The sequence below is a fragment of the Pantherophis guttatus genome, chromosome 2 (assembly GCF_059756535.1).
Source record: "Pantherophis guttatus breed Tessera chromosome 2, ASM5975653v1, whole genome shotgun sequence".
Taxonomy (NCBI): Eukaryota; Metazoa; Chordata; class Lepidosauria; order Squamata; family Colubridae; genus Pantherophis; species Pantherophis guttatus.
In genome coordinates, this window is record NC_142064.1 from 171,600,395 (window position 1) to 171,626,417 (window position 26,023).

The 26,023-nt window shown below is 39.1% G+C and overlaps 1 protein-coding gene across 3 annotated transcripts in view; it reads left to right on the forward strand.

The window, feature by feature from the left end:
• SHISA6 (shisa family member 6) overlaps positions 1-13,818 on the forward strand; it is a 333,085-nt gene extending 319,267 nt beyond the window's left edge. For 2 of the 3 annotated variants that reach the window (XM_034407813.3, XM_034407826.3), the window contains 2 exons: positions 8,861-9,013; positions 11,959-13,818. In XM_034407813.3, coding sequence (XP_034263704.1) covers positions 8,861-9,013; positions 11,959-12,512 — 707 coding nt within the window. In that variant the 3' untranslated portion in view covers positions 12,513-13,818. The remainder of the gene's footprint in view (positions 1-8,860; positions 9,014-11,958) is intronic. The other variant, XM_034407819.3, reaches the window with a different exon arrangement.
• Positions 13,819-26,023: the final 12,205 nt, after the last annotated feature.

Sequence of the window (26,023 nt, forward strand, 5' to 3'; positions counted from 1 at the left end):
ACGCCCCCCTGCACGCCCCCATGCATGCACGCCCCTCCACGCATGCAGTCCCACTGCATGCACCCAACCCCACCCCACCCCCGCACATGCGCAGCAGAGACCCCTGCATGCGGGTCAAAATTCAATAAATTACATAAATAACTTCACTGAGTTTCAGATTAATAAAGGTTATGTCAAACAAGGCTGCAAAGCAGTTTTGCTATACACACAAAGTATAGAGTATGAAGTATATATCCAACATTGTTTTTCTTTTTAAAAATTTGGTTTTGTAAAATTTTTTTAAAAATTTCCCCTTTGTGGGCTCCCTTTGAGCTCCATGGGCCCCGGAACAATATACCGGCTGAGCTCCCTTCTCCTCAGGCCTGGGTTCTCCTATTCTTCCATCCCTGCCATTCTTTTCTGCCATCCCTGACAGTTCACTCAGGGTATCTGTCCTGACAGCCCTCTCCTGATCTTGCCCATCTCCTCAAGACTACCCTGGGTTTGAAGCCAACAGAATAAGTGCTAACTGAAGGGAGGAGTAGCTGGGGAAGAGAGAGGTCATCTTGGAACATTCAAGAATAAAAAGAAAGGCTGAGAGATATTAATGCTGACAATAGCCTCAGTGCCATAGCAGAAAAGAAAAGTCTCCTATAGAAGAATTCAAGGGAGTCTATATCCTGAGCTAATCTGTATGCAGGCTGAGAAAATTACCTCGAAACAGCTAATCTTACAGGAATAAGGACTAAACCTATGGAATGCTTTAGCTTCAAAGGGGAAAGTGCTGTCATAAAGCATCTGCATCTTTTCTGTTGCCAAGGCTGTTCTGTGATTTCAGCCATGTGTTCACAATTTAAGAACAGCAAGACAACTGAATGATAAATGTGATCAGTAACATCAGTTTTGGAGAAGGAAAGAACATGCACTTTTTTACTTGATGGGTTTAATTGTTTTTCATCATTGCTTTTGTGGTATTGAAAACCACCTCCAGACCCTTTGGCAGTCTAAAAATGTTTAACTGAATAATTAAATATTGGGTAGTTCTCACTGTCTGAACATCCATTGTCTCTGGAATTCGGTAGCAAGATCCGCATTGCCTACAACAATCTGTCTACAAGCTGTAAGTTACAGCTCAATATGGTTTCATTTCCAGAAAATTTTTCTGACATTGCTCAGTGTAGCTCACAATTGTCAGCTGCATGCACTTCATGGTCAAAGAGGCAAACATGGCAGAGACCATCTGGAAATTCAAAAATAATTCATCAGTAGATTGCTATTGCTCTTTCTAAAAATCACAGGTATCTCCCTAGTTCTAGGGGTTATTGGTTCAGTGGTTGCTTCAATTGCTAGAAGAGCCACAAAGATGAATAATTCAAATTCTTTGGGAGTAGGGCGGTATACAAATTTAATAAAATAAATAGGCAATATAATTTTCTTGAACCCGTCAATGCTCCAAATTTAATTGTTATGCGTTATGATTCTGGCTGTTTTATAAAACAAGTAGAAAGACTCAAATGCGTTCTGTGTGCCATGTTCAGTTAATCTATTGATTAAGCAATTAAACTGTCAATCTGCATGAGGATAAAAATTATTTCAGGAGCAAAAAAAAAGGGTACTTTCTGTTGGTTAATTATGTTCCTATATGCCATATCGAATTTCCTATCTAAATAAGCGCTCCTATGACCGAGAAAAGAAGAAATGGCTTTATTTAGGACAATATTTCTACTTGCACTAAGGCAACATTCTCCTCAGGGGAAGGCAGTAGTTCAAATGACAGAGCAGATACAGCAATGCAACTTTTGATCCACAATTCATTGTTTTTCCAACAATTTTATTGAAGGTTATATTATACAAATAAACTACGTACTGTGGAAATACATTAAAAATTAAGAAATCTAAAAAGTGCAGAAAGAAAAAAGAAAAGTAAATGATAGAAAAAGAAACTTCCACTTTCATCGCCAGCAAATATAACAACATTAACATAACTTAAAATACACCTGAACAGTTCTTCATTCCATATTTCATCCCTTTCTCTATAAACCCATCTCTATTTCTCCAGATTATTCAGCAAAAATCCAGTAAGGATTATCAGAGATAACAACATAAGCATTACAAACTGCCTCTATTATATCCAATTGGAATCCTTCCTTTTATATTTATATCTCCATTTTTATTTAAACAAATCCCCATTTCCAAGATCCAATCCCAGTAAAAAGAAAAATTACAAAAATAACCACAATCACCCAGTCCCAATTTTTTAAAAAACCCACTAAACATCACCAGAAATAGCAACTCAATGTTATTAAAAATAACATAGAGTATCGCAAACTATATCTATTATGCCCAATTTAAATCCTTCCTTTTATATCTCCGTTTCTATTTAAACAAATTCCCCTGTTCCTTCTTTTCAAATAGTCAATATCCAATCCAGTAACTGTACAGAGTACTCTGTATTATGATAGACTTAGTTTGCCATGCTCCCCTACACCAACCTATTGCTTGTACCCTTTTTAAATTCTTTTTAGATTTTTAAAAATACTTTTTAGCTTTTATATATAATGTTTACACTGAAGTATCTTTAAGGCTTTTTAATTCTCTGTATTCCACCAACCCCCTTACGTTGGTCTTTAACTGTAATAAAGGTTTGGTTTGATTTTACTAGTCAGAATTAAACTGAGTAGTTTAGATCAATCCCTGCTAGAGGTTTATAGCTCATGTTTTTAATAGCCTTTTGGGCAAATTTTGGGCAACAGTGAAGCTATTACCAGATATGGTTGGGCCAACAGATGAGAAATGCAGGCCCAAGGTGGCTATAACTGAGGGTTGAACTGACTCAAAAGAAATGTGGGTGGTATCCTGAAGAAGTAGAAATGCTGACATTTTGCTGACCATAGTAGCATTCTTTCCCTAACAAAGATCTCAGTGATCTCTGTTAGTGATCTCATGTTTGCCTATGAAGCTGATACAGAGCTAAGCTTCCACAAAGGACCATATAATCCACTTTAATCCCAACCCAACTCTAACCCTAACTCTATCCCAAAAGTCCTAAATTGCTAAATTGCTATTCTTAAAGATCAGAATAACACAAAATAAAGAGGGGGAAGTCCAAACCAAGAACAGGCAACTGTTACCTGATGCTTAGGGTTAAGGTGAAAGTCTTTATATTCCAGAAGAAAGTTATTTTTATTTCTTTGTTTAAAAAACAAGTGCAACAAATACTTTCAAAATACTGAATGTTTTGATAAGAGTTTCTCTTTTTCTTGTATTGCATTAATTCTGGACCAAGTATTGTATTGCATTAATTGGACCAAGTTACATAACTTTTTTTTTTTTTACAAATTATAGTAGAAGTGTTGTATTTCCTTATACTACATGCTAAAATAATACAGGTAATCCTCGACTTACGATCACAATTGAGCCCCAAATTTATGTTGTTAAGTGAGATGGTTGTGAAGTGAATTTTGCCCCATTTTACGACTTTTTTTGCCACAGTTTTAAATGAATCACTGCAACTGTTAAGTTAGTAACCCGGTTGTTAAGCGAATCTGGCTTCCCCATTGAGTTTTTTTGTTAGAAGGTTGCAAAAGGTGATCACATCATCCCGGGACACTGCAACCGTCATAAATATGAACCTCTTACCAAGCATCCAAATTTTAATCACATGACCATGGGAAGTCTACAATGGTTATAAGTATGAAAAACGGTCATTAGTCATTTTTTTTCGGTGATGTAGTAACTTCGAACCGTCACTAAGTGAACTCTTGTAAGTCGAGGACTACCTGTACTAGTGAGACTATGTCAGTTATAATTCTGGCATCCATTTGTGTGCATAAGAGAGAGATTGGTGTGTGAGAAAGAAGGGGAGGAAGGAGGATATTACATGTACATTAAAATAATCAAATAAGTTTGTTGAGACTAGAAGCCTACCATTATGTTACTTCATGATCAAATGCAGGCATTGTCCCTTCTGAAAAAAACTTATCAAGACATTGACCTTGATTCCCAACTATATTATGCATGAGGTAATTCCTTGAGCCATTTCAAATTGTTCTCTGGTGCTGCTAAATACTGGGCAATTCGGTTTCAAGGTGACTTTATATTTGCAGCCTCGTTTCATTTTCCTTCCTAGGTAACAGCGTAGCAAGTTAAGTAGTGAAAAACTGCTCCAATTTCATCATCAAGACTCTTTTAATAAATGCAGGGTGCTTAATTCTGCATACTTTGTGTTAACGGCATGATTTGCTAGTCAAGAGTCTGTAAAGAAAAGATGTCATTTAATGTCACAATCCCCAGTGCCTTAGCAATCTTCAGCTTTGCTTCTAAGGTAGCTTTTGCCCGTTCCAAGGAGCGCACATGAATCCTGTTTCGGCAGGCCTCTTTTATCACACGTCTGCAAATAGAAATATGCTTGCACATTTCTGTTACTGTGCACTAAGTTTTTTTGGGACAAGTTTGGACTCGCATATGCATTGCTCAATAGCTCACTGTTCGATCAAGAATAGGCCTGCTGGTGACACTGGAAAGTATGATATTGGGGACAGAATTACTATTTCTCTTGCAGAGATTGTTATGAACCTAGGAAGATGCCCACTGAGGCAGATCCGCTGGCCCAGCCCTGTCTACTTTAACTGCTTTGGGTCTTCTGAGTCATAGGACTTTTCCAGTCCAGCCCTGGTGATTAAGGCTTCCAAATACAGTTGCTAAGGATTTGGGTCTGTAACTAGTAGATACAGCCCTCCTTGTCTGCAATAGCTTGTTCACGGTGAAAAATATTGTGCCTTGATCAGGGGTGGGATTCACTTACCTTTGCTACTGGTTTGCTTGTGCGTGCGCCACTTCTGCACATGCGCAGATCGAATTTGATGACGTCCAGGTGGGTGGGCGGAGGCTCCCGCTACTACCAGTAGTTCGCCCAATCTGGGGCGAACCGATAGCACCTCACCACTGGCCTTGATGTTCCCCTGATCAAATGGCAAGATGTTCCTTTGTTGTGATCAATCTGATGGCTGTCTCAACTCCTCTCATTTCATAATTGGAATCTACAATCTTAGCAGGATTCTCTCTCCACCGCTTTTATCCAGTTTTAAACTACAATATTGACTTACATATGCTGTTTTTAGATTATCAATAATTCCAGTGCAGATCACTTGCAACGTTACTTCTTTCTGAAGCCCTGCTGAAGATGTATCTTTCTGCATGGATAAAAATTTCTGTTTACAGTGTTATGTTGAATCGATGCTTCCTGTTGCCTGGTAAATGGGAGGACTTGTACCAGTTTATTAGATGTGGGTTGAAGTATTTGGGAGGCAAAACTGAACATTGACACACAGCAGGGAAACAAAACAGGCGGTGCCATAATTAATAAACGGTGGCAGTAGATGAAAGCAAGACTTGTCACCCAAAGACAAATGACTTTGTCATGTTAGCAGTAGGTAGCAATCTTATTTAGGCTCCACTTCAGATAGGAACAGGAATAAATTCAACTCTGCTTCCTTCAGTGAAAGATGTTGAGTGGGGCTATTTTAGCAGGAAGAGCAGAGTTTGGGCTCCTGGAATTCACTGGGTATCGGTTTACTAGAACCCCAATATCTGTTAATACAAGCCAAGTACAAATTAAGAGCAGGAAGAATTAAATCAATTATCTGCTATGTTTCATTTAAAAAAATGGGTCTTCTTGAATTTAATCAGGGCTCAGATTTGAATACATACATAGACAGATATGTGCTGTAAGCTAATTTTCCATTTTTAATGAATCTTCTAGTTGCTTAGACAGTTCTTTTGTCTCCATCTTACTATCAGATAGACACCCAACCATCACAGTGTAAATTATGTGCAGCAGTATGTAAAGACCCACATGAGATAACGGCGAGCTCAATATTATATCCCAGTGTAATTGTATACAAATTATAGGAAAGCAATTTAAATCTTCCATTAGATGTTTAATTACAGAAGAAATATCCTCCCAGTAATCATAAAGAATTGTATATAAATTTGCAGTTAATAAGGGAATGTCTCATCTGTCATTCAGTCTCTCGATTGTTTTCTTTGTCCAGGACATCTATACAAGGGACTTGTTATGCTCAACCAAAAGACTGAACTGATACCTCACCAAAGCCAAAGAAATACTCCCAATGCCAGATGCAGAGTCCAACTATGTGCATTTCTGTCCATGGGTATTTTTTCAGCTTGGGTAGCTGCATAAAAAATAATTGACAAAGGACCAACATAATTTCCAATTCTTGATAGGATGAATTCCAAACAGATAACTGGCCGTATGGTTGGTGCCCATGCCTACGCTGCATATTATACTGTGTGACAATATACTCCTTGAGATAAAATGCCTTACTACTGACTTTTGAACTTTAATGGTGTGATTGTATCTTCCATAAATGTTTATGCATGGAAACAGAACATCCGTTATTGTGATTCATAAAGCAGAGTCCAAGAACACAATAATTTGGCATCTCAAGAATATGCTTGTTTGAGGGCCAACAATTTTTCTGGCTGCTAAAATCTGTGTATGTGAATTGCAGATGTAATGATGAAGTGATTATGGAATGGCTTTGACACAATGCAGTAGAGATCCAGAGATCCAGATCTATTTAACACTTCTTCTGCCAATTAAGTTGGCTATCTCAGTCCTCAGACATTCACAGATGGGCAGGGCTTCCAGTAATCTTAGGAATACACATTTATGCATCACATACTCCTTGATTTCTAACCCCTCGGTGTTTTAAAGAGCTGTGCTGCTTCACTTTTGTTGTCAAAAGTGCATTAGATGCAAGGGTGAGCTCCCCCTCCATATCCTTGTGGTTTCACCATTTTAGCTACTGTTGTTTTTAATATTATTATCTCTTATCTGTATTAGAACTGCTATGACTTGTCAGATAGATTTTCTCCTCTAGTTTGAGCTGCTGAAAGGTGATTTAAACTTTAGCCTTTAATCATATGATCTGATACAAGCAAAGGAATGTGAATTCAATATTAAACAAACCCTTTAGTTGTTCTTCAAGATATAAGTGTAGGAAATGTGTCCTAGCACCACAATTCATTACTTGGAGCTACCTCAAGTCTGAAATCCCACATAATGTACCTGCACAATACCGTATATGCTCTGCCAGATGAGGTACTGTCTTTCCAAGTATTGCAAAAGGATTCATAACATAGATAAGTATTTGTTTTTATTAGGAAAAATTTAGTCATATGATAAATTAATATCAAGAGCTGCTGTGTTTAGAATACAGAATGTTCGCCTTTGTATTCAGTTATCCCATGCAGCCAACTGCCTTCCCATAGGCACATAAGAAGTGGCAATATTGTGGGGAAAGACTGTGGGTTGCTTTTTCAACAGAGTGGGTTATGAAAAGGCTATAAACTAACATAGATAGTGTTTGGAAAACTATTCGCCTAATCTCCAGCTAGAATTAAAGTCCAATGGAACTGCAGAGAACCCAGCTGGGAAGAACTGCCATAGTATGAGAGAAAGTTAGAACAAGATCTTAAAACTCTCTTTCAACTATCGAGATTACAAAAGCTGCTGTCCTATCAGATCTTCTTAATTCTAAGAGTCTTTGTAAACAATAGGTATTACTGCTCTATAGGTATACTATACAAAGATGATACTGTAACCCACTGAAATTCTCGTATTTAACAGTGATTCTCACCAATGAGCCATACTAAGTTCTATACTATGTCCTGTATATTCTGTACTTTAAGAATAACTCTTGACTGTAAAATGACAAATTGCAATGCATGCTAATAGAAAATTACATTGGGTCTGCATTAAAAACACCTAAGGCTCTCTTTAGATATTATCATTGTCATTATCTCCATAATTACAAGTGATAATATTTTTTTTAAAAAAAAATACATCCACCAGAATGAGTAATGAAGAACCATTGTCTAAGCATTTAAAATTAGGGAGGCAGGTTTGATTGCTCCTAATTCCCAAAAGTTAGAATAACGCAATATGTGAAAATGCAACTGGAGAAGAGATGAAGCAGAAAGTTTCTTCTGGAATGAGAATCAGTTCATCTGACACCTCCATTATCAATGCATTGGGGAAATCTTTCCTTTCCAAATCCTTGCCATATGTTTTGGATTGGAAAACAAGCTCCTTTAATTGTTCACTAGAATGGCCCCAAAGTCCAGTGGATCTGGAGGGAATCCAGTTGGGAAGAACTGCCTTAGGGTGAGAGACAGTTGGAACAAAAATATGGCCTTCGGGTAGCTGGGGTATAAAACTGCAAGCTGAGTCCTTAATTGCATCAAATTCACAGAACAAGGGGGTTGGGTTTAAATGAGCTGAAAACCTTCTCTTATTATGGATTATTATTGTATGCTTGCAGAATATTTTGAAATAGATTTTGAAATTGTGTTCATGTTCCAGCGTGAGACAGACATGACCAGAAACAATGTGTATAGTGTGGGTATATTGAAAGGTTGGATAGGGGTCTAATTATCTTCCTAGTCATTGGTATCGTGCAGTTTGTACAGATAGTAAACTCAAAGCATCTTGTCCATAGGGCATACCCGGATGCCAAGTGGATTTGTTCATGCTCATCTCTCAAACAAAAATGAACATTCAATAGCTACTTCATTTACACTTGTTCACTCCTAACAAGAGGCCTGTCTTCTTAGCCTTCGTTTGGCAAAGGGCAAGGGTTCCATGGAGTTTGAATCAATGTACAATGCCTTCATTAACCATTGCAATGGACTAAAGAAACAAAGCCCAATAGGACTTTATTTGCAGCTTAGGTAGCATCAGCTTGAATGACGTCATTACGCAGAATTAGACAAGTGAAAGGGTGCAATTCAATCACCGAATCCAAGAGCGCTGCTATTCTTGTAGCTTCCTTTTTTTTCCCTCTTTTTGTTACAGAAAAACCACGGATGAACAGTATCCTCACCTCTGCTACAGAGCCCTATGATTTGTCCTTCTCCAGATCTTTCCAGAACCTCTCGCACCTCCCTCCATCGTATGAATCTGCAATTAAGACTAATCCAAGTAAATATTCTTCTCTGAAGAGATTAAGTAGGTTTCATTTCATTAACTTACTATTTGATGTGGAAGTTTTTTTATTTATTTATTTATTTTTGACAAAGGAGGGTGGTGGAGGGAGTACAGTACCTATTCTTTCTTCCTGTAACAGAGAAATCTTGTCTATCACATCAACTTGCCTCAATGGCCTCTTTTTCATACTCATTAAATCACACTGCACCAATTCAGTACGATCTTAACACATCGGGTTATTAAGCAGGTTTATAGATTTCAGAAGGCCAAACATTAGACTATTATCAATAGCAAAAATACAATTTATTAAACAGGACTTGAGATCAATGATTTTGAGAGTAATCAAATAATAGCCAGTTGATCGTCAATGGGAACTGTAGCTGCAAAAAATATCTGAGGCTATAATGGAAAACAATACAAAGGAACTCCTAAGTTATGAGAATCTTCAGTTTAGTGACAGAAGGATGAAGAGGGAGTTCAAAAGAAGAAGAAAACACAGGAGATTTCAAGAAATGATTCACTTTAATGGACCATACACAGAGTTCAGCAGAAAATAAAGATGTAGCATTAACTCTCCTTGCTACAGCAAAAGAACGAGAAATGTTCAAGTCTTCCTGTTAGAGCACAAAAGGCATAAGATTTAAGATGTAGCATTCACAAACATACACAGGTGCTAAGACGGTTTGGTTCCTGAACATGTTGCAGGGCACAGCTTATTTGAGGGATAAAGAAAGAGGCTGCCTCCTTGATAAGAAAGCAGAAAAAGAATTGGGGGGGGCAGAGATGCAGAGAAAAAGAAATTTACCTTTGCAGTATTGCTGGGCTAGTTTTGCCAGCTTAATATGATGGAAGATGCCTTAGCTTCTTTTGGATATAAAAATAATGCAGAGGCTGTGGAGAGAGAGAGAAATGTTCGAGTTAGTTATACAGTTTATCTACTGCCTCCTTCCTCAAGAACTCTCTCAGCCATTTCCTCTTATTTTCTGAAATGTTTGCGAGCCACTTTTATAATTTTCTTGAGAAATTTAGCAAATTAAATTAAATCCAATGAAATAATCACTATGGATCTGATGCAGTAACGATTTCTATGACTCTTGCCCCTTTGTTGATATCCACAATTTTACAATCATTTCCTCAGAGGATAGACAGAATTAAGACAATCCATAGGGGGTTGCAATATCTTTACCTGAATTTTAATAATGGGAAGAATTTGCCAGTGCTTTTGCAAAACTGAAATGGAGACATTCTTTCCAACTGCAGATTGTTTCTACCTAACATGTTAAAGCTTTTAGTTATTCCCCTTGTTGATAATCCAACAGACCAAGGCTGCCATGTGTTTTCCTATAGAACTTTTATGGTCTAGTTTTATTACAGTGGGGTACATTACAACAAAGAAAATCAAGACGCAGCCAAGAAAAGAAGAACAGAAACTCTTTCTACTTGAACAATCAAATTAAATACAATTAATTCTAACACTGTCTCTCTTTTCTAATTCTTCGTTTCTCTTCTGCAAGAAAAAAAATAGAAAACTGATTTCTAAAGTTAAAGATTAAACCCCCAAAGCAGACAATATTGGAAAGACAGAGAAAATCTGAATTTAGAAAGGTTTTCTAACATAAAACTAAAATAGTTGTATGCCGCCCATTTTCCATCAAATGGAGAACCACATAAATGTGATTAATAAATAAATTTTTGAAACTCATTATTAATGAAGAAAGATTGCATTTTTTAAAAAAGTCACATTGCAGGCAAAGCAAGGATATACAAGTATTGGGACTGGCCTCTGGTTTGGTTGATGGCATTTCCTCTAGGCAAAGAATATTGACAGCTTGCTTGCTTGTCAAAATGACTTGCCATACATGCAAATGCAAATATCCTTCTGTTAAATTTGCAGTTGTCTTGTATAAAATTCAACAATCAGTCTTGCAAATGGGGAATCTGGGAGGATGTTCCAACAATCTTAGACTGAAAATATCATGCTTGGGTCCTTTAAATAGCATTTAATTCCTAGTTTGACCCAAGCAGTGCAAAAAATCTGGTGGGTATAAAGTAAGAAGGATAATATCTGCCAGCACCTATAAGCGAGGCTCCAGGCTTTAAGATATATGCCTTCTTCAGGTTGATCATTCATTCTTTCATTCATTGAATCATTCATTCATTCTTTCATTCTATTCAATTTGAATGCCTCCTGATCTTAACCAACTCTGGGTTGCTCCCAGGAAAAGAAAGATAAAAACAAGATACTGTACAAAACAATTAACCAGAGGAGTTGCTGTTTCTACTTCGTAGTCTTGACATCTATATTTTTATTATGGAAATGCTGTTTCAAAAAGATGCTTTGCTTCAGTAAATTATTTTTTTCAGAGACACCTTTGCTTCATAATCCAATGCACCCCTTCACTCCACAATTCTGGAAATTAGAGCTGCAGGTTCAACACATCTTGAGAGTGCAAACTTGGCAAGATATGGCCCCTTTGGTGTACACTAAGTACCAAGTGCAGCATAGTCCCATACCGAAACGTGCTTGAATATTAGTAGCTTGGGTTGGTACCTAGGCTGTTAGTTTGAGCTCCGAGTTTGACAATTTGGTTGCAAACATTTTGTCACAATTCGAGGAGACATCATCAGTGCGTTTTGAATTGTGAGCAATTCAAATTTGAACAATTCAAAATGCACTGATGATGTTTCCCCAAATGGTGACAAAACGTTTGCAACCAAATTGCCAAGCTTGGAGCTCAAACCAACATCATAGTCCCGTACTGACTGGACATCAATTCATATGAAAGGATGTAGTTCACAAGTAGACACTGCCAGCATGGCAGTGCTTTTGCTTACTGCCTTTACACCCATTTCATATATTGATTATTGATTATTCTGGGAAAAGATGTGGTAGCCCTTTTTTTTTTTTACTTTCACTTCTTCTTCCAGCCCTTTATTTTAACTTTCAATTTCTCTTCTCTATGTAGCTGACAAGGACGCGGAGGAATATTACTCTCGAAAGAGGCACCTTCCAGACTTAGCAGCAAGGGGGACCCTCCCTATCAACGTCATTCAGTTATCCCAGAAACAAGTCAGCCAGAGGGACCGGCCACGCCGTGTAATGCGGGCCATGTCCCAGGACCGGGTGTTGTCCCCAGAGAGAATCATGCCTGAGGACTTCAGTATGTCTTATGAGCAGATCCTCTCAGATGAACAGCTGTTGTCTACTGAGCGTCTTCATTCCCAAGACCCTCTGCTTTCTCCAGAACACTCAGGTTTTGGAGAACAGTCCATGTCACGAGCCTTGTCCCACTCAGATGTCTTTGTTTCAACACCTGTCTTGGATCGCTACCGGATGACTAAGATGCACTCCCATCCCAGTGCCTCAAGTAACTTGTACAACACCTTGAGTATGAACCAAACCTCAGCCAAGCGCCAAGCATTTGCCTCCAGGCGACACAACACAGTGGAGCAGCTGCACTATATCCCAGGACACCATCACCATTACCGCACAGCCAGCAAGACAGAGGTGACTGTTTGATCAGGGACACTGTGTTCCTTGTAGATAATTCATGTGGACCAGATGGTTCAGTGCCGAATACTGCAGCGGCCTTATGGCCAAGATAACCTCTAAGACAGACTCTTCCAACAGTCCTGTCGGTATTGTTTTGAACATTCATTTTCATGTTATTGACGAAAAAAAGGGAAGAAGAAAACCTGAATAAGGAGAGATTATATACAGTACATGAAGTTTTCTGACACGCTCAGTTTCTGTCAAAGAAAGCCATGCTAGGGATGGCTTCTTTCACAGGCTCACTAACACCAGTTTTTTCATGTTTACTAAGTCGGGCTATTACTTTTATAACCATTATGACAAACAATCTCGCAAAATTAGCAGAATATGATACTAATTCGGGTTTCTCTCTGGCACCGTGAAAATCTGTTATATTACAGTACTTGATAGGTGCTGCATCTTACCAAGAGTGTCCAACAGGTATCTTTGCTGAGTTCTGTTCCAACTGTATGTAGTCCACCTGTTAGAAGATAATGCATTTCCATGTGAGCATATTTTTTCCTGATTTGGAGAGAAATTGTAGTGGCAGACAGTATTAAGTAGCTTAACAGAATTCAAGACAAGTGGTTGCGGTGGTTAAGAAACCACTTAGTTTTATATATCATTGCCAAATATACAGTACATAAACCCAGGAGTGTCATGATTGCAATAGGTACAATAAATAAACAAATAGCAGAAACTACTCCAGTGCCTAGAGATAAACAGTCCCAGATGCAGGAAGGTGTGAGAAGGGTTTAATTATAAGCACAACTATGCTAAGAGTGTTTGCCACCCTTTTCATTTATATTCTAAATTTCCAACATTCGAATGTATCTATATATAAATTATTCTCTCTCTCTCTCTATTAACAAGAGTGTCAAATCGCCCATTTTCACTGGGCAGTGTATCCTTTTTACGTCCAGGATATAGTTGCTGCTGAGATCCAGTAAGATATATGGAGTAGGTTTGGCTCAACTAGCATTCTATGAACATATGGTGACAAACTCCATTTTGGCTTGGTTTTTTGCCAGACTACAGCTTTTATCCAACTGTTCTTGGGAGTTCCTTGTTTTACACGTTTTCTTAAAAAGAATAATCATTCTAAAGCCTTCTCACAGTGAAATGATATCTTTGAACTGCCTGGGTTTTTTTTTTTCTTTGTCTTAATCCCATCCATCAAGTGAGATGCTCAAGCATCTCAAGTACCAATTTGGCATATTGTACAGCCATTATACAGTGGTAATTAGACACTGGGTGTCTGTAAAGTCTTTCAAATAAATGTTTATAGATCCAGCATTTGTTGGATTTTGTACAGTCGGAAGAGATATTCTAATGAGCATATTCCTAGAGACCTAATCCCAAATGTTCCTACCTGGCCCTGGTCTCTGCCCCTAAAAGAGCTAGAAGGTCTGTGTGAATCTCAAAAATGTTGCTTTGTGCCATTATGTACTTGTATCCTCATATTACAGGAGTATTGCCAGGTTTGCCCAGTGGCACCTGGACATCTTGCATCAAATGGGATTCCACAGAGCTTCACGATCCAAATAGGTACATCGATCAAAGGTTCCTGATATACGTGGCTTTCTCTGGACAGAGATCCTTCATCCAATTTTTCTTCAGGTTCTCACAGCGTTTTTCAAAGAAACAAACATGTAAATAGTAATACTTGTCCCTTTTTTCTTTTTTTCCCCTTTTTTTTAGTAATATGACTTTGTTTACAGCACCAGCAAGAAGTAGCCAAAGGACTGTTTTTGCTGGCATATGTGATGTTTGTAAACCACAGACTGGAGCCATACAAAACACTGTGCTTTGCTTAACAGAAACTGGGCTAAGAGGGGGGAAATGGTAGTGCCGACCATAATTGGCTCTCTGCCTTCGAGTGACAGATGTGAGTTTTGGAGGACTTCTCATTAACTGTAATGCATGTAAGGAAAGCCACAGGAAGGTGGCAACAATTCTCTGAGTGTTCTGGAATTTGTACTATTTTCTGCCTTCTGTGTAGCTGTCTCCAAACATCTCTGGCTCTGTAGAGAGATGGATAATACAATGTCTGTGATTTACACAAATAGCATTGTTCCCCAGAAGCATAAGAGCACTGCATTATCTGGCATGAAAAACCAGGAATGTAGGTATTTTGCTTCAATCTTCCTTTACATAAACTGTGAGAGTATTAGCTACATGGATTAACCCGATATCTGAGAAAAGAGTCTCTGGGCTTTCACTTGTTGAAGCAATGGGCAAAAGATCCATTCAGTCATTATAATGTTGTGAAGTTTTCATATCATCTTTTCCAGCAGGGGTGGTTTTCTGTAGTAATTGTCTTGGTCTTTCGCAACCTTCAACAAGAACAAGCAGACCTTGTCCTTTCAGCAACTAACATGTTCTAGATGAATCACCAGCACACCTTTCCTTATAGGCTCTCTGAGGACACTGTAAAAGAGACATAGGGGTACCCTGTGTGTTAGGGTATTGCTAAGGTCAGTTCTGCCTGAAATTTGATTTAAAAATTACTTTGATGTATTGAGATAATTTGCTAAAGTCACAGCTGGACTGAACACTCTTTTCTTGAACCAAGGATCATAAATAACCTTGAGTGGTGCATTTCAAGATTGACAAGGAAAACGTGGAACTGCAAAAAAGAAAATGGACAAAGCCTGGCCAAAACAAAACACCTGCAAAAAAAAAAAAAGCAAATCCATCTGGAGTATTTTCAAACTATTCATTTTTTCCTACACTTTATCAATTAATTTGAGATTTTATTTATTTATTTATTATTCGTATTTCTATACCGCCCAACTCTCCGAGGACTCTGGGAGGCTTACAACAAAGACAGTATGAACAATATACAATAAGAGACGTTAAAAACCCATACACACCGCTCATGGCCGGATCTCACAAGATCGCAGTGGTGAGAACAGACCCAAGTCTGCCGGAAAAGCCAGGTTTTCACCATTTTCCGGAAGGCCAGAAGGGTGGGAGTGGTCCTGGCCTCAGGAGGTAGCTGATTCCAGAGAGCCAGGGCAGCCACAGAGAAGGCCCTCCCCCGCGGACCCGCCAGGTGACATTGTTTAGCTGACGGGACCCGGAGGAGGCCAACTCTGTGGGATCTTACCGGTCGTTGGGAACTATGCGGTAGAAGACGGTCTCAATATTTCCCCATATTCTGAACCTCTTTGCTACATCAGGTTATACTGAAGTGTGGAGGAAAGAAGTATGGCCTGCCAGTTGCTCCAGTGAGCAGATCTTATTATTTTAGCTTATTCGTAGGGACTTCTATTTAACACTATCTCAGCTGGGGATTAATCTTTACATTTGATTGGCTCATCAGACTATTGGAATGGAATGACTGATCTTCCATATCACTTGAAACATGCAGACCTAATACAATAATTTCAGAACGATGTAAGTAGGCAGGTTTTGCTAATCCAATTTTGTTCAACTTCTCAACATAAAGCAAGGACTTGATGAAAAGGACAGTTAGCAAGGGATTAAATGGAATTGCTTGTTGCACGGAGTTTGACAAACCTCCTCTCTATTAAATAAATTCCACAAAGAATTTGAGGTGCGCTTCTAAAATTCACAGATAATTTTGAGGGGAGGAGGAAACAAGAAAATAGGATGCAGTCCTAAAAAAGAGCTGGGTGTTTTTTAAAAGTTGCCCCCATTGAGTTATAGGACTGAAAAATGCAAATCCATTTTAGCTTGAAAAGCAGCTTGCCCAAGCTAGGAGCTGCAAGGCAAACATCAAAGGCAGCTGGATTGGGTTACATAATGTGTGTCTTCCCCCCCACACCCACCCTCCCCCCCAATCAATCAGCCAATCCACCTTGTTTGATGTGTTTGACTCAGTTGGCAGCAACAAGCATACCAGCTGCCAGGACCCGTGGAAAGTGTTCTGGTATGAAAGTTATTTACGGCACTTGTGTTTTTAAAGTGTGGGATTGTTTGCCTTTTTTTAAATTTATTTACCCACCTTTTTCTAAAAATTTCCAGATGGTTTTACACTATATCAACAGTGCCAGAAAACATTGATTATTCCTACATTGTAGCAGAGTGAGCAGAATTAGGATTGGTTCGGGAAATTGCTGGGTATTTTGCCAGGGATGTGTAAATGCTGCTGACGCCCCCTTTTCCAATTATAGCAACAGCTAAAAAGTTGCTGAAAAAGAACACTTGGGGAAACCCTAAAAATGAATTATGGGTGCAAGACTTGCTACCAATCACCAGCTATATGAATGTGCTGTTCCATATTCATGTCTCATCTCCTTATCTCAGCCTTTGTTTTGCACCAGACTTGGTTAGTGTATCCTAAAGTATATAATTAGAAAACAAAGGGAATCTTGCACATCTCAGGTCTTGCACACTGCAAGTGTGGGGAATCTAAGGCTCTCCAGATAGCATAGGAAAATTAGGGGCAAGACAAGTCATAATCCAATTTCAGTGAGGTTCTGAATCCTTACCTTGCAGTTTCAAAGGAATCTTTCTTAATCCCTGGCATCACTGAGTACTGCTTGCTCTATTTGGGTATTTAGTAGAGGGAAATCAGGAAGGGAAACCCAAGCTCATATGAGAAACATTATGTTTAAACTATTAGGCATCCATCCTGAAGCAGAGGCTCTTCTTATGAGGATTACAATTTCACATGCCTATAGAAGAGGCTTGAATCTTGTCTGTGTTTATTGAATAGGAGAAATACAGGCGTATATTTTTGAATTTAAGCACACAAGGTTTCAAGGGAGCATCAAGGTGTATTTTTTCCCTTCTATTTTGGGATCTTTTTCTTGTCAACTGTTCCATTATGTGCCAAGAGCAGCCTGTGAAACTATTGATCTAGCCACCGGTACAAACCATTCTCACCTAAGCAAAGCCCCAGGACAACCAACTGATTCAGAGATTGGTTTGAAAGGACATTGATAGATAAATGAAGTGGCTCCAGGAATCACAATTGAGATACCATTAGCTGGCCTTTTTGCCAAAGGAGCTTGTCTTGAGAACCCAGCCCATTCATCCATGCCAGTCTCTATTTCACTACAAATGTGAAATCAAAGGGTTAATCTAAGGACAAAGAGGGCGGAGCAAAGGAAAGAGCCCACCAGATGTACCTGATTCTTTCTGAGCGAAGTGCAGTTATATACATCACAATCTTTGGTTTAGAGAAGGGTGGAGTTCATAATGTTCCAGGGGTTGTATATTTTGAGCAGCCATCTTCTAGGCTATTGTTGACTTGGTGAGGATATACTTAAAGTAATCAACAAATGTGTAGTCAGAGAGCCTCTCTCTGTTAGATATTTTTTGGCTAAATTAGCCAGCTGAGATACCTTAGCAAGAGAATGACGCACATCAAACCACCCCTGAAAGCCACTTGAAAGCATATCACTTTTGACGTTTCATAATGCTGAAAAACTCCAGAAAATGTCAAACGGTTCTGCTTGGCCAGAAAAATTTTTAGCAATAAAAATTTGGAGAGAAATGGTTTTCAAATAATAGCCACCTGTGTGTTGTATGTTTAGTGCTAATTAACCAGCTGATTTAGCATTCTTTCTGAGCTGTAGAGGCAGCAGCAGGTGGAATCCATTTCAAGCATGTATTTCATCTGCTGAAAGCTGGTGGGAAGGAAAGGAGGCAGATCTAGTCCTTATGATGTTTATGTAAAAGGGGGGAGGGGGGCTAATAAGACCCATTATCTCATTAGTTAGCAAAGCAATGCCATGTGGTGTCCCTTTGTGACCTATCATAATTTGTGGAAGCTCTGGCCACGGGTACAGACCTCCGCCTTCCTGTGATACTAATCGCACGCTTTGCAGCTGCTGCTTCTTTAAGCCTCCATTCCACATGCTGGTGAGGAATTCTCACAGCCAGAGTTTCTCTACTCTAAGGAAGCCAACTCATTATAACCAGCTTTATTTGGAGAGCCTGTTTCCTGAGGGGAAGATTGACTGTCTGACCCTCTTTGTGCTTTAGCCCAGTTTATGGAATCCATGTTTATTCTCCAGTAGTTCTGATGAGAAAGTACATTTGTATCTGTATCTTTGCACAGACTCTTGGGTCTGCATTAAGCTTCAAGGCAGTAGTATTTGACTGTTTTTCTCTGTATTATCCTCGTTGTTATACTTACCTGTAAAAGCACATTCTGTAGGTACTGTAAACAAACCTATTACCAGTTTAGTAAAAATTTAGAGTATTAAGGATTTTTTCCACTTTTGTCAGTAACAAATATTTATGGATTCAGAAATAAAGCAATTTCAGCAGAAAAAAACCCCCACCTGTTTTCTCTGTTGCTACCTACATCTAAAGACACTCCAGAAACTATTTTTTTCCACGCCTCCCTCTGCCACTTTGCAAACAAGGATGACTATGCATGGCTAATTTCACATGCTGCAGGAAACCATGGTTTTGTTTCCAATGTTTATTGAGTAAATCACAGTTGATTTGATTTGTACTCTACTCCTAGCATAAACCATAATGCAACTTCTGGTAATTTGAAAGCCATACTTCAAAAGTGCACAGCATCATGTTTTCCTTAGTTGGATTTTTCCCCTTTATTATTCAACATGTTTATATGTATTATTTGGGAGGGAGTTATAAAAGGAAGACCCTATCAGAATAAGGTTGCACTTGTTTTTCTGCAGTGGAAACAATGAGGCTCTTTCTTCAGGGTTATGAATTCCTCTATTGAGACAAAACATAGAAGCCTTAAAAATCAGAAATACAATTCAGAGGAAGTCACTGAAAAGGTGTGTGTGTGTAAAAGTCCCTTTTTTGCCTTTGGGGAACTTAATAGTCAAAACATGTACCTTAAACTTCAATTTTCTCTTAGAATATTAACTAGAGGGGAACCCACCCATGTTGGCAAGGCCTAAGGCATCCATTTTGCTTATTAAGCCACCCAGCCCCCAGGATTGGGAGGTGACACCAAAGCTTCTGTCAGAGATGTGGCCTAGAAGATGCCTTTTTACATCACTGTCATAAACCATGGTTTATACACATGGTTTGATTGCACAAGATCTATAACCAAAAGTCAACTCACATTATGGCTTAGTGTTTTTTCTGAATTTAACTTGTGTTCGTTTTGATCTAAAGAAAACAGCCTAATTCTATTACTTTATTATGATAAAGCATCTAACAAGAAGAGAAATAATTGAAATAGTTCTGTTGAACTGACACAGAACTCAAACTGTAGACCAGCTGGGACAATTCCAGGAAGATTCTTACTTGTCTGCAGCAAATGGATATTACTTGTCAAGATTCGGAAACCTGCAAAACTTCAAGCCAAAACAAAACTCCATTTTATTTTATTTGGACAAACCCACAGCCTCAATGACAGAAATGAGGATGCTAAAAACCTTCTGGGTCTTACTGGTATAAGAGATTTGACGAGGAGGAATGTTGGAATCAAACATTGGGCTCTCAGACCATTACTGACCCACCTTTGAGGAATCTTGGAAGAGAGATTTTTACCATTTTCTCTAAATCTTTATATATCAGTCTCTCAGCCATGACATTATATAAAGACATTTCATGGAATGTTTTAGCTGCTTTAATCACTGTTTTTTCTTTAAAGAAGTTTGTCTCTTCTGCTTCTCCCTATGCTGACTCCCAACAAAGGAAGAGCCCCATCTCCCTTTGCACAATTACCTTCTCAAAACTCACCATGGTCAACACTATTACACTGTAACTTATAACCAAATATGGCAAGCACTTTTATTTCAAAAAACCTGTAAATTCAAAAGCTGCAGTTTATGCTGTAGTGTCCCATAAACAGCTTTAAGGCAATGGATGTTAATCTATGGTTTGGTGAGGAAAGATGAAATTCATATTTGGAGATGGCCTGTATGTTTCTATTGACATCAAAATGAAATGAAAGGGGAGGTCAGGATGCAACCTTGCTTCATTCCCTTTGCACAGGGAATAATGCCAATGGCACTATTGATAGCGCATTTAACTTACATGAAAGTCTCCTCCTGAAGCATTATAATTAGCCACAGAAGCTGGCAATCAATAAAGGAGGCAGCTAATTTCTGCCGTGGGCACTCATGAGAGATCAAATCAAAAGCCACCTTCAGATCAATTAATGCGGCATAAAGGATCCCTTGCGGGCAACTAGAATGTTTGGAGGTAAATCTTTTAGAGTGATGACAAGATCATAAATTGAGCAGCTTGTTCTGCAACAAAATCATATCTTGAATCATCTACAATCCATCCTATTTCTCACATCTGTTTTGATATTGCAATCAGTAGGACCCACCTAATTTAATTGCCTCCATATGACACTTGGTATGCAGAATTCATATTCTCATTGCCTACTCTTTGTGAGGTCTGAGCTAGAACCAAAGTTATTTGCTTTTTATTTGATGACTTTAATGACATCTGAAATCTCTAGGAATCTAGCAAACTTGTTCTCAGTCACAACCCTCATTAGAGAGCATCGGCCTTGATCTCTACCAGGGTTGGAGGAAGTGTTGTTTGTTTTCCTTAAATTTTAGAATATTATTGCAAATAAGTGCAGGCTTTGATAAGAGATACCTTGATTTCACACACTTTGGCTCCCTGCCTCCTTGCTACGTTTGGCACATCAGTTTTGACTAATGTAGTACTTGTTCCTGAAGAGAATGAAAAAGAAAAAGGGAAAAATGATCTTAAAACATACAAGCATATACATATCTCCAAATATTAGCATCCATTATATTCCTATGGGCAAAGTAAAACACTTTATGAACTAACACCAATTAATTGTTGTAGCTGGAAAGAGGGGAAAAAATAGAAGAAAATATTTGTAGCTCAGGCTTTTTGTGCTCTCTGAGCATGTTTTTTTTTATTGCAGACATTTCATTACTAAACTAGGCAACATCATCTGCTAGTAGGGAATGGAGTTTGCTCTTATTTTATGCACTACTAGCTTGCCCTGTCAATGATGGTGGGATTGGTCTTGGTAGTTCCTTGATTGGGCTTTGTCTAAGTTGGTAGTTCCTTGGTTGAAGTATTGTTTACTTCTTGATTGTTGGTAATGTAAATCTTGATATTGATCTCTGCTCATCTGAGTATTGATTGCTGATGAAGAGGTGTTTGGTCTACACAGCACACCTGACCAAACCAAACATTCCAAGATTGAAATCATGGAATATCATGACTCTTAGAATCATGGATCTTAGCAACCTTTGCCACATACCTTCAGTCTGTTGGACAAATATATCAACAAATCAAAGGAACAGCCAAGGGCTCACCACTTTCAGGACTACAATGCAATGCCTGGAATCAATAGCACTCCCATGCATACATCCCAAAGTTTGGATCTGGTATGTAGATGACATCTTTGTCATAATAAAAAAAGGATCAACTAGAGAATACACATAAAACCATCAACATCTTTAAAGGAATAAAATTCAAAGGGAAGAAGAAAACAACATATTACTCTCCTTAGAGGTTCTCATAAGCAGAAGCAGTGATGGCAAATTAGAAATTAACAGAGATTTTCAAGTGTTCCACTACCAAAGTAACAGCCAAACCTCCCACAAGAGAAGCTGTGTAAGAAGATTATTTAGACAAATGCACTACAGGAATTCTAAACTCCAGAAAAAGTAAGCAGATCATCTATACATTTTCCAACAAAATGCATGTCCATACAATCTCATAATAAAGTGCCTGACCATTTGCACAGCCAACACAAACTGTTAAAAGGATAACGCTGCCATACATTAAAAAAAAAAAAACCACCTCAGAAACAACCAACAGATTATTACAACCACATGGCATTACCGTAACACACAAACCAATTAAACTCCTCCAAAACATTCTAAGTTAACCAAAATACCCAGCAGCCCCAGTAGAAAAAATAGAAAATATCTACAACATACAGTGTAAGGATGGCAACAGTTTCAACTGTGAGCATCCTAAATCAACCCAAATCTAAAAATGCCTGGCTATTCAGACAAATCAGGCACATCAGCAGGCACACAGAGATAAACATCTTCATACCATTCCAAAGAGACAATCGGAAAGCCAGGAAGAACACAAAAAGATCAAAACACTTCTTCATCAGCAATCAACCCAGCTGAGCAGAGATTAACATCAAGATTAACTATTAGACCAACAATCAAGAAGCAAACAATACCCCAATCAAGGAACTATTAACTTGGACAAACAAGCTAATAGTAAACAGCCCAATCAAGGAACCATCAACACTGACAGGGCAAGCCACTACCAGATATTGAGAGCAAGCCTATTCCCTACTAGCACTGACCATGTTACCTAGTTTGATAATAAAAACCAAATAGGAAAACAACCAAGCTCAGAGAGCACCAAGAACCCCACAGAAGAAAAAATGTCAGAATATACATCTCAGTGAAACTTAAGTTGAGAGTAAGTAAGTATCTGTAAAGTATATTAATACAGTTAAGTTGCCAGACTATTTCTTTATCTCTCAGTCTGTTTACCTGTCATCTTTATCCTAGTGCTACAGAACCACTACCTGTCCTACTTGCTGCCATAGATAAAAGAAGAATGTCAGTAGGAAGACAGATAAGAAATACCGTTTCCAGTCTCTTGCAGTATGCAAGTGTGTAAAGTTCACACACACTTGTGTGTAAAGGAAAGACATGGCCTGCTCTGATTTATGCAGTGCACAGAACTGCAGGAAACTAATAATGGGAAAAGGCAGAATTGGGCATTGGATGTAGGGCTGAGCTTTCTTACTTTGCTAACCAATGAGTATACATTTTGTGGCCCAACTTCAGGAATAAGGAGGAACACTGGAGTGCTTGGCAGGCAGGGGCAGGAAAGGATCATGTATCTGCATGCCAAGCTGTCTGTTGGGCCAATATCAAGCACACAACAGAGTGCTTGGGTTGAAGGTTAGCTGGAGAGAGACAGGTGCCAGGAGGATACCTATGCAACAAAGAAAGAAGAATGGCATTCCTAGAAAGGAGTGTATGGGACATGTGTTTCCATGCCTGTTCCATGAAAGCCAAGAGGGAGGTATAAATAAGGTTGAGCAATCTGAGATCATAAAGCATAGAATAGTCTTGGAATGCTGAGGAATAAACCAGAGTCAGGAATAAGGCAAGACCAGGAGCAGAATAGGAATCAGGGACAAAGCGTGAGGCCATATGCTTCACTTGTTTCCAGTTGGTGCCACTTATTTGTGAGGCACCCACTTCCTGAATAGGATGGGAGTATTTACTGAAGAGATGGAATGGCAGCCTGTTGCAGATTTTCTTTTCTGATGAACAGCCTTATTTCCAGCTCAGTGACCACAACTGAGGTCAGTTGCTCCTAAGGGTCTAAGTTGACTTCATAGTCATAACTCATAGGAAGATGCTTGGCCTTCTTGGCATCCAAGGCATCATGAAACTTGACCAGTATGAGCATGTGTACATCCTCACTTTCAGACGTGAATGGACCACATTCTCTATTGAATGGTTAGTTCACAACATCATTTAATAGAGAACACTAATGCACCTTAGGCCAAGAAAATTAAGAAGTGTAAGGGAATCAGGCAGTGGTGGGATTCAAGTAATTTAACAACCGGTTCTCTGCCCTAATGATTTCTTCCAACAACCAATTTGTCAAACTGCTCAGAAAGTTAACAACCGGTTCTCCCGAAGTGGTGCGAACTGGCTGAATCCTACCACTGGAATCAGAGGATATATCCATCAGATGCATATATCTGATCTATATCACAACAATGGTTGCATAAAAGAAACCTGAGTGCAAGGCAGAACTGTAACCAGAGAAAATGTCTCAGACAAGACCATACCTCGTTCTCACAGAGATAAAGGGAGGGAGTTGAACCATTCCAGATCAAGTCCCAAACAATTCATTTGAATTGGGAGGCATGCTGCTCTATGGGACGCATCCTTGCTACAACGTAGTATGTTGTAGCATCAGCCTTGGTGAATTTGATGGAACCCTGATGGAAGCCTTATGTACAGTCTTCCCATCACTATCAAAAATCATTCCAAAACAACTTTATCTTTTCTCATTACCTGCTCACTTCCATTGACAAATGCAAATTCCCTCAAAGTCAAGCTATCTAATGATATACCCATTACTCAAATGTTAAGAAAGATATCAATAACTCCACTTTTTTAAAGGCTTCTTCTATACCTGACTACCATCAAAGTTTGTGTCTTATCCATTATTCAGTGCTGCGTCTAGAGGCAGCATTGTGTCACAAGGCCACCTGAAGATAAAACAGTTTCTCCTGGCTCTACAGCTGCTGATATTTATTCCTTGCACAACATTTCAAATTAAGTGTCTGCCATGTAGCAATCTATGTCATTAATTTGCCCCTCCATTGTATACTTTCAGATCCAACCTCCAGAGTTGCTAAATAATTGCCTGGATCCTCAAACTTTGATGAAAGTGTTGAACTTGCATCCAGGAAATACCTTGCAGCAGGTATCTGGAAGCTCAAATGTTTTGTTTTGTTTAATGGGAGTCAAAAAAGTTTAGAGATTTTTCTCATAAATGAGCAGGGCCTATTTTTCTTCCACAATCATAGCCCCATCAACACCACAAATTTGGCCATTTTGATTTATGAACTGTAGGAGCTATGCAACAATGCTACCAACTCAGTGGTGGGTTTCAAAAATTTTTACTACTGGTTCTGTAGGCATGGCTTGGTGGGCATGGCATGGCTTGCTGGGTGTGGCTTGGTGGGCATGGCAGGGGAAGGATACTGTAAAATCTCCATTCCCTCCCCAATCCAGGGGAAGGTTACTGGAAGGTTACCCCATTTCCTCCCGATCAGGTGGGACTTGGGAGACAGAGAATAAATGGGGGCAGGGCCAGTCAGAATTTTTACTACCGGTTCTCCAAACTACTGATATCTTTCACATCTCTGTAATGGGTTTTACATCCATCCAGAAAAGTAAAAAAGAAGTAGCATTCAAGGATAATCCCTGGACGTGAAAGCGCTAAAATATGCTAAACAGATTATTTATTGGCTTTTGCCATCTAAACTATGGTAAGTATATGAGATAACATTTATACCAGCTCAGAGTATAAATACAAAATCTGAATGCAATTTGAGGAAGAGCCAATACCATACATATCCCATCACTATTTGCTATGCCTAAATCATCACAAAAAGAAGGCCAAATGGAAGGGGTGACTGATTTCAGAATTGGGATTTTGCAATTCTGCAATTGGGATTTTGCAAGAAGTTATTAACTCTGCCTATTTTGGCTGATGAGCTATGATCAGGGGATTGGGGGTGGGAGGCACCGTGTTGCAGTGGTTCTCCTCCTATCTCTCTGACCGGTCGCAGTCCATGTTGGCAGGGGGGCAGAGGTCGACTTCGAGGTGCCATGCTTGCGGGATGCCACAAGGGTCGGTCCTCTCGCCGCTCCTGTTCAACATTTATGTGAAGCCACTGGGTGAGATCATCCATGGTTTTGGGGTGCGATGCCATCTGTACGCTGATGACACTCAGCTGTACATCTCCACCTTAGACCATCCCAATGATGCCCTCGAAGTTATGTCCCAGTGTCTGGAGGCCG